The sequence below is a fragment of the Ranitomeya variabilis genome, chromosome 4 (genome assembly GCF_051348905.1).
Source record: "Ranitomeya variabilis isolate aRanVar5 chromosome 4, aRanVar5.hap1, whole genome shotgun sequence".
Lineage (NCBI taxonomy): Eukaryota > Metazoa > Chordata > Amphibia > Anura > Dendrobatidae > Ranitomeya > Ranitomeya variabilis.
The window spans coordinates 774,802,043-774,812,059 of record NC_135235.1 but is presented as its reverse complement, the minus strand read 5'-3'; the positions used below and the strand labels follow the sequence as shown (position 1 = coordinate 774,812,059).

General features: G+C 41.4%; 1 protein-coding gene across 1 annotated transcript; it reads left to right on the top strand.

The window, feature by feature from the left end:
- The first annotated feature begins 301 nt into the window (after positions 1-301).
- On the top strand, positions 302-4,818 carry LOC143768309 (uncharacterized). Its single transcript, XM_077257001.1, has 6 exons — positions 302-389; positions 519-698; positions 782-905; positions 989-1,086; positions 1,625-1,715; positions 3,304-4,818. The coding sequence occupies exons 1-6, from the start codon at positions 312-314 to the stop codon at positions 4,689-4,691; spliced, it is 1,959 nt and encodes a 652-aa protein (XP_077113116.1). The 5' UTR covers positions 302-311; the 3' UTR covers positions 4,692-4,818.
- The last annotated feature ends 5,199 nt before the right edge of the window (positions 4,819-10,017 follow it).

Genomic DNA, 10,017 nt, shown 5'->3' with positions numbered 1-10,017 from the left:
AGATTATACTGTTATCATTGGGAGGTTTATTCAGTAAAATTCGATGTATACTCTAACGGGTGATGACTTTTATTAGACTGACTGTCATTTGCACCGACCATTTAGGAAAATCCGAGAAAAATGTCATTTGCTTAATAATTTGGAACATGTTGTAATGATATGTTTCCCTTATTATCTCCAGTAATTGTATTATTACACAGGATTCTTATGATGTTACATCGGCTCATCTTCTCATTCAGGTCTCTACAATATCGGATCCTCTCAGTGAAGATCTTCTATAGAAGAGAATTTTCCCGATTTACCCCTCAGAGATGGATATGGACAGAGACAAGATGGCGGAGAGGATATTACACCTCACCCTAGAGATCTTCTTCCGGCTTACTGGAGAGGTGAGAGATTCTGATGACGTCACATTACATCATTATAATCTATGGGAATAACAGATGGACAGAACTGGAGAGGTGAGGACTCTGGAAATGTCTGTAGTGAGATTTATTAATGTGTCTCTCCATTACCAGGATTACACAGTGGTGAAGAAGACCTCTAGTGATCGCTGTCAGGACCCTGTGTCTGAGGGATGGGGAAGACCCCTGAGCCCAATCACGGGGCCTCCACCTCACCCCCTGATCCATGAGGACATCAATGACCAGAAGATCCTAGAACTCATCTACAAGATGATTGAGCTGCTGACTGGAGAGGTGACACTGCTGGGAATGCTGGGACATTATACAGTAACACTATGAAGGGATCGGGGGGATGACGGTATCATTGTATGTGTCAGGTTCCTATAAGGTGTCAGGATGTCACTGTCTATTTCTCCATGGAGGAGTGGGAGTATTTAGAAGGACACAGAGATCTGTACAAGAACGTCATAATGGAGGTTCCCCAGCCCCTCACATCTCCAGGTAATAGACAGGACTAAATATACACGGCCTATAATTATCTGTATGTAAAGAATGAATTCAGTCCCTGTATGTGTTTCCTCCAGATCTATCCAGTAAGAGGACAACACCAGAGAGATGTCCCCGTCCTCTTCTTCCACAGGACTGTAACCAAGAAGATCCCAGTGCTCCTCAGGATCATCAGGTAGATGGAGAGAAGGTGTCAGGAGATCTCCCCTATGATGTGTAGACACCGGTGAAGGTCTTGTGCTCAGTCTTGTTTTATCCACCAGTATTATATGTTTTATACTTGTGTAATGAGAACGGTGGAGATGGCAGGATTAGAGCCAGGGCCGGACTGGCCATCTGGCAATTCTGGCAAATTCCAGAAGGGCCTGTCTGGTCATGGGCTGCCTTATCTGCTACGTTGTTAACAGAATTGGTGTTCTCAAGACACCCATATGGTTAAGAGCTGTGATGGATCACAAAGTGGATGACTCCGTCACTGACCCCAGCAGGCCACGTGTATCATTAGAAATATTGGTCTTGTAGAAAATCTTCCTTTCCTCCATCCAGGGTAATATTAGTAATATATCCCATCTGGTTCATGGAGACGGGGACAACATGGGCCTGTGTTATTTCAAATGCCATGACTGAATTTAAGCCCCAGTCTGTACCTGATTAGAGCCGATCATAGATGTGACTTCTCCATCTGTTGGTGACTTTTGCAATATTTGTTTCAGGGTGAAGGTCTGACCCATATTAATAGTACAGAGACATCTGTGAGTAGTGATGAACAGTGTAAAGAGAAGATTCCTACTGATAACCGTCCAGGTGAGTAGTGAGTGTCCCCTTATATACTTATACATGGTTATTAGATCGCCCCTCAGTTGTCTTTTTCTAGACTAAATAACTCTAATTTTGCTAATCTATCTGGGTATTGTAGTTCTCCCATCCCCTTTATTAATTTTGTTGCCCTCATTTGTACTCGCTGTAGTTCCATTATATCCTTCCTGAGCATCGGTGCCCAAAACTGTACACAGTACTCCATGTTCAGTCTAACCAGGAATTTGTACAGAGGCAGTATAATGTTCTCATCATGTGTATCCAGACCTCTTTTAATGCACCCCATGATCCTGTTTGCCTTGGCGACCGCTGCCTGGCACTGGCTGCTACAGGTAAGTTTAACATAAACTAGGATCCCCAAGTCCTTCTCCATGTCAGATGTACCCAGTGGTTTCCCGTTCAGTGTGTAATGGTGATATTGGTTCCTTCTTCTCATGTGTATAACCTTACTTTTATCATTGTTAAACCGCATCTGCCACCTCTCGGCCCAAGTTTCCAACTTATCCAGATCCATCTGTAGCAGAATACTATCTTCTCTCGTATTGACTGCTTTACATAGTTTGGTATCATATGCAAATAGCAATATTTTACTGTGTAAACCTTCTACCAGATCATTAATATGTTGAAGAGAAGAGGTCCCAATACCGACTCCTGCGGTCCCCACTGGTCAAAGCGACCCAGTTAGAGTAAAGAGGATGGAATCAGAGGAGAACAAGGCTGTATCTGGCAATATCCTTAGTAGGGGGTGGAGCTCTCCAATTGCCATACTGCCAGACTGGATGGTACTACTGATCCTAGGGACCCTAATCCTAGTGGCTGGACAGAGTCTGTACAGTCCAGAGCTTCTGGTTCTGATGTCTCCTCCATCACCAGTGCAACCTGCAGAATGAATAAGGCAGCTCGGGACAAAAGTAGACATCACAGGAGCAACCCAGTGAATTAATCTATGAGTAGTGACTATTTTGATTCCACTGGCACTTTCTGCAAATTAGCAAGCAGTGGATGTTGGAAAGTGAAAACTGCAAATATACTATTTTATTGCCCAACACATAGTGCCCAGGTTGTGCTCCAGGAGACAAATAAACACTGTAGGTTAAGTGGGTTCTTCTTATTATAGTAATGCCAAATGCATGGATGCTTAATGTGGTTTGGGCACACTGCGAGCCTCAGAAGCGAGGGGGAGATTTGACTTTGGGAGAGCGGATTTTGCTGGATTGGTTAATGGAAGCCATTTTGCTTTTCAGGAGACTTTCAGCCATTAATGTGTAAACCTCATTAGTTTTTATCATTTTTTACTAAATAACATTGTTTAGTGGCTTTTTATTCCGTATTTGGGAGGCAGAATAACAATCAGTTGAGCGCCACTTGTCTATGTTATGAGATTTTCTATTTCACAGTGAATTGTCATTGTTTTGGTGAATAAGTCACATTTTTTTTACATAACTTGCCATTTTACTGACAGTTTAAATATAAAATTCAAGTATATTTTATTCAAAACAATAATTGGTTTTATACTTCGCAGATGACTGTACCAGGAGATCAGAGGGACAGCTGACATCTTCAATTTTTAAACCAGATGATCTTGAGATCACACAGAATACAATTGAAGTGATTGCCATTACTCCAGATAAACCATCATCCCTTCACAGTAAAGATCTCTCATCTGATTCTTTGATACTGGTCCTGTCTTCCAATTCATTACCGACCACTAAGGAAAATACAAGTCATAATATAAGCATTAAAAAACGAACTGCTCCTAAAGCAAAGAAGCCATTTTCGCGTTCAGAATATGGAACTAGTATTCGCATTGAAAAGTCTTTTCTTAAACATCACAAAATTCCCACAGCGGCAAATAGATTTTCTTGTTCCAAGTGTGGGAGATGTTTTAAACAGAAATCTGTTTTTCTTATGCACCAGAGAACTCACACAGGGGAGAAGCAATTTTCCTGTTCACAATGTGGGAAATGTTTTATCCAGAAATTGAATCTTGTTATACACCAAATAACTCACACAGGGGAGAAGCCTTTTTCCTGTTCAGAATGTGGAAAATGTTTTAACCGGAAAGCGCATCTTGATAGCCACCAGAGATCTCACAAAGGAGAGAAGCGTTTTTCCTGTTCACAATGTGGGAAATGTTTTAACCGGAAAGCGCTTCTTGATAGCCACCAGAGATCTCACAAAGAAGAGAAACTTATTTCATGTTCAGAATGTGGGAAATGTTTTAACCAGAAATCAGATTTGATTATGCACCAGAGAATTCACACAGGGGAGAAACCATTTTCATGTTCAGAATGTGGGAAATGTTTTAAGCAGAAGTCATATTTTGTAAGGCACCAGAAAATCCACACAGGTGAAAAACCTTTTTCATGTTCAGAATGTGAGAAATGTTTTAACTGTAAAGAACATCTTGATAACCACCATAGTATCCACACAGGGGAGAAGCCTTTTTCCTGTTCAGAATGTGGGAAATGTTTTAACCAGAAATCAACTTTGGTTAACCACCAGAAAACCCATACAGGGAAGAAACCTTTTTCATGTTCAGAATGTGGAAAAAGGTTTAACCAGAAATCATATCTTGTTAGGCATCATAAAATTCACACAGGGGAGAAGCCATTTTCCTGTTTACAATGTGGAAAATGTTTTAACCGGAAAGCTCATCTTGATAACCACAACAGAACCCACACAGAAGAGAAGCCTTTTTCCTGTTCACTATGTGGAAAATGTTTTAACAGGAAAGAACATGTTGATAACCACCAGAGAACCCACACAGGACTGAAGTCTTTTTCATGTTCAAAATGTGGGAAATGTTTTAACAAGAAATCAGATTTGAATAAGCACCAGAGAAACCACACCAGAGAGAAGCCTTTTTCCTGTTCACAATGTGGAAAATGTTTTAACCGGAAAGCGCATCTTGATAACCATCAGAGAACCCACACAGGAGTGAAGTCTTTTTCATGTTCATAATGTGGGAAATGTTTTAAAGGAAATCAATAATTAATAAACATTAAACCTAGATTGGACACTGAAGGATAACCTCAGGTATATCCAAACGGAATGATAAAGGACAACGGTCAAGAACAAAAAATTCAAATTTTGATCATATACAAAGAAATTGTGCAAACGAGGCCATAGGTAAAGATAAAATCCCAAAGTTTATTAATTGACAGAGTTATTAAAAAAAAATATATTATTTGACCGGCTGAAGCAATGCAACAGTACACAACACACAACAGTACACAACACATCACATTAATCACAATAAAACCTCCTAAAGTACATTAAGTGCATAGAACTATAGAAGTCAAAATTCAACCTCCAAACATGCATAAAGACCTATATAAAGTGTAAATAAGCTAAAGTGTGCCAGTATATTAGCTTAATGAAATAAATAGTAAGTAGCACCACAGAGCTAGAGAATAAAATGCAAGTCCTGGTCCATACTGTCATGATCCAGTTTGGGGTTTGTTTTCTGCTATCATCTCTCTGGACTGGTCATGCGGGGGTCAATCCTTTCAGCCTCGTTTTGGAGCTGACTGGGCTTTTTAAGTCCTCAGCAGTCTGCTGGCCAGTGTCAGTGATAGTTCATGCTTCCTGGCTAGAGCAGCTGACCCCTATACCCTGGTGATCCCTCTGCCTCTGACTTCCCGTATTTGTATTAGACCCATTCCCTATCCCTGATTTAGTGTTCATCTGGTTGTTTCCCTACTGTGTATGACTCGACCTGATCTCTGAGCCCCGACACTTGTTTTCCACGTTCCCCGACCGGCTTTTGACTCTCTGGCTTGTACCCCAACTTCATCTTATGTCTCACGCTTTGGATACCGTGCTCCCATTTGGCTCTGACTTCTGGCTTGTCTCTGACTACGTGCATTGTTGTTACTTCTGGTGCTTCTGCTCCTGACAGGTTCTGACTCAGCTCGTCTGACCACTCTTCCATTACCTGTGACACCTGTGCGTCTGCTCAGTGTTGCTGCGCTGTGAGTGTGCGGTCTTTCTTCCCTCGACAGCACCCCCTGGTGGAGGTTGCACTACACTGCACTGCAACCACATCCCATTATCACTGACCACACATTTAAAGGGGATTTTTCATTTTCTTCCCCTCTGGTCATGGATCCGCTTTGTAACTTGGCAAATCAAGTGTCCAGTTTGACACAGATGATGCGGTATTTTTCGGTGGAACATCAGACACTTGCCACATCTCATGCTCACTTAAGAAAAAAGCTGACGGAGACTGTTAAGACCGTGCAGGGAACCACACTTCATGCTTTTAGTCGACCTGGTGATTCAGTAGATGTTGTTTTGCACTCTCCCGAACCTTTGGTTAAGCTTCCTAACACATTTTTTGTGAAAAAAAGATAAATTTCATACATTCAGGGAGGGTTGTAAATTATTGTTTTTCCTTTGAACCCGATTATCTAATTGAAAAGATAATTACCCAAGCATGCAGTGTGTAACCGTATCCCCTACGTGCGTTTTAGCACTCGCCTTCTTCTGGAGGGTGTTGATATTTTACTGTGTAAACCTTCTACCAGATTGATAATAAATAGGTTGAAGAGAATAGGCCCCAACACCAACCCCTGCAGTACCCCACTGGTCACAGTGACCCAGTTAGAGAACAGAGGACTGAATCAGAGGAGAACAAGGCTGTATCTGGCATTATCCTTCAAGCGTTAGTAGGGGACCCGTCCCCCCGGAAGAAGGTAAGCGCCAAAATGTATGTAGGGGACCCGGTCACACACTGCGTGCTTGGATAATAATCTTTTTCAATACATTTATCTACTTCCATTTGCACTTGCACTTTACTTGATCCATTTCTTTAGTACATGTATGGACTAGAACTTGCATTTTATTCTTCAGCTCTGTGGTGCTACTTACTATTTATCTCATTAAGCTAATATACTGGCACACTTTAGCTTATTTACCCTTTATATAGGCCTTTGTGCTTAATGCACATTTGGAGGTCGAATTGTGACTTCTATAATCTTATGCACTTAATATACTTTAGGAGGTTTTATTGTGATTAATTGTACCCCATGCAAACTTAATCTGTGTTGTGTACTGCTGCATTGCTTCAGCTGGTCAAATTAATAAACTTTTGGATTTTATCTTTACCTATGGTGTCATTTGCACAATTTCTTTGTATGTCATCCACAATTAATAAACATTAGAAAAGTCACACCGGAGAGAATGCTGTTTCATGTTCAGAATGTTTGAAATGTTTTAACAGAAAATTGTATCTTCCTAAAAAGGTTGTCCACTACTAGGGCAACCCTATTTCACTCCTCATGTTTGGCCTCATTAAAATAAGTTACTTTTACCCCTGACGCGTCGGGTGGGCCGCATGGGAGCCGGTTCCTCTTTTTCTACCTCAACCTCCTCAGCCATATACAGGGTGTGAGCATGTCCATTAGGAACTTATTTTGATCATAAGCATTCTAGTATGTATTCTGAGCTCTCTAGTTCATTTGCCTAATAATACCGATCCTTGCATTAGGATGTATACTTGGTTAAGGTATTGAATTGGTATTTATGTATCTAGGATATGGTTATTTATATATATTTATTATACTGAACCTCTTTGTTTCCTATATTGGGTACCAATCTATTTTTGTAGGATTACTTCAAGGCATTAAAGAGAGTGAAATATTTGATCAGTATAGTATCTAATCTTGGAGGTAATTTGATAAGGGACCGTTCTCCCGTGTGTATACTTCCCTCTGTTTTCTTGGGTATATTGTTTTGTTGATTGTGGTTTTAAATGTTTTTAATTCAAGTTGTGTGGTCTTAGGACTTTGAATTAATAACATTTGTTATACATTTATTGATCCCCGCATTTATGCATGTTTCTTTTCTTTTGTTTATCAAAATGTTACTTATTAAGTATTTTGTGTGACATATATCTGTGATTTAAGGGCATAAAAATTCAAAGTTGGAAAATTGCGAAATGTTCAAAATTTTCACCAAATTTCCGTTTTTCTCACAAATGAACGCAGGTAATATCAAAGAAATGTTACCACTATCATGAAGTACAATACGTCACGAGAAAACAGTGTCAGAATCACCGGGATCTGTTGAAGCGTTCCAGAGTTATAACCTCATAAAGGGACAGTGGTCAGAATTTTAAAAATTGGCCCGGTCATTAACGTGCAAACCACCCTTGGGGGTAAAGGGGTTAATGGCAATCTTGGTAATGAAGTAGTCAGTTTAAGAAACAGACAAAAGACACAAGATCATCTAGCAGTGCTCTCCAAAGGACTTAATTTTTGTCTGCCGGAAACTTTTGTCCTAACAGACCTTAAAATAGATTTATTTGAGACTGTGAGAAAAATATATTTGTGTAAAGCATATTGTTAGGGTTGGTGGATTGCTCTAAATATATATAAAGTGCAATCGCAACCCAGGGTCCACCATGCAGAGATGTAAAACTGCAGCTAATATGAACAATGGTGGAACACCCAGGGAGTAATAGCCAGCTCACACATCACATCACTCAGAGAATAGCACAGGAGTCTGTGTCACACGCACACACGCATATAGTAACATAAAAGATGCTCTGCAGTAGAGCTGAGTCACTCACACGCAGTAACGGAAAAGATGCTCTGCATCTTCGCCGCAGCTTACGCATAACGGTAAAAAAAGCGGCGTGTGCATGCGTTTGTATGCATTTTTTGCCTGCGTTTGCATTTTTTATGCACATGCGTTTGAAATTTTTCCAGGAGGGCGTGTTTCAATCTGTTCCTGGACATGCGCAGTCCAAAGTACACAAGCAAACGCATTTGTGTATGCAAGGACATGTGTACATATTCGTTCACATAGATATTAATGCGTTTCTTAACACACTCATCCGCATGCGCATGTCTGCACATATTTGGTGAATTTTTGACGCTTCCAAAAATGCAACATGTTGCATTCGCAGGCCCCGCTGCATACCGCAAAATGACGCATGTGTAAACATACGCAGGGGAACGCATGCAAACGAATGTACCTGCGTCCACAATGTAAAAGATATGAAAACACGACGCATGCGGATGTATGAGTCAGCAAGTCTGCGGACACAACCACAAATGTGAAATGGCCGTTGGTCCGTCTGCAAATAGAGCAGATTTTTACGGTCCGTGAACACCTGGAAGGGATGTCGAGCTCCCTCTATGAGATATCTCCACTCTGAGAAAGCCAAGTCATGGCCAGTAACTCCCTGTCCCCAATAGTATGATTCTTCTCTGCTGGTGAGAAGGTTTTAGAGAAAAAGAAGCAGGGCCGTTTCAGACCGTGAGCATCCTTCTGGTATAGGAGCTCGCACCGACGGAAGAGGTATCCACCTCCAGGATGCTTATCCACATCTGGCCGATGCAGCATGGGTGCCCTAGCGAAGTTGGAGTTCAAGGAAGCAAAGGCCTTAGAGACCTCCTCAGTCCATAACTTAGGGTTAGCTCCCTTCTTGGTGTGGGCTACCAAGGGAGATGCCAGAATAGAGAAGTGGGGAATGAACTGGCGGTAGTAGTTAATAAATCCCATAAAATGCTGCACCATTTTAAGGGAATGTGGATCCTGCCAGTTCAACAATGATTCCACCTTAGCAGGATCCATAGCCAACCCCTTGGCTGAGATGATATAGCCAAGGAATTGTAGAGACTCCTGCTCAAAGACAGACTTCTCTAGTTTGGCATAGAGGGAGTTGACGTGCAAGAGTTTGAAGACTCAGCAACATCTCTACGATGAGTATCCAGATAGGGAGAAAAAATAATGTCATCCAAGTAGACGACTACAGATGTGGATAACATCTCCCGAAAAATGTCATTGACAAAGTCCTGGAAGAAGGCGGGGGCGTTACAGAGACCAAACGGCATTACCAAGTACTCATAATGACCGTCCTGAGTATTACACACTGTCTTCCATTCGTCACCCTCTAGAATACATATTAGATTATAGATGCCACACAGATCTAATTTGGTAAATATCTTAGCACCCGCAGTCTGTCAAAAAGCTCAGAGATAAGTGGCAAAGGACATTTATTTTTAATGGGGATGGCATTCAGACCCCTATAATCATTTCAAGGATGGAGTTCCCCGTTCTTCTTCTGGATGAAGAAGAACCCAGCCCCAGCAGGAGACACTGACTTCATAATAAATCCCCTCGCCAGATTCTCCTTTACATACTCTTAACATCGCCTCAGTCTCCGGAAGGGACAAGGGGTAAACACGCCCATGATGAGGCTCTGCCCCTGGAATGAGGTCTATCGGGTAATCATAAGGGTGATGGGGAGGAAGAGTCTCTGTGGCCTTATTTGAAA

Bases quoted from the DNA above. Each gene is read 5' to 3' on its own strand.
- LOC143768309 (XM_077257001.1), top strand. From the start codon at position 312: ATGGATATGGACAGAGACAAGATGGCGGAGAGGATATTACACCTCACC. The intron at 699-781 runs GTGACACTGCTG...TGTATGTGTCAG, and splicing joins TTGAGCTGCTGACTGGAGAG to GTTCCTATAAGGTGTCAGGA. The intron at 1,087-1,624 runs GTAGATGGAGAG...TATTTGTTTCAG, and splicing joins GTGCTCCTCAGGATCATCAG to GGTGAAGGTCTGACCCATAT.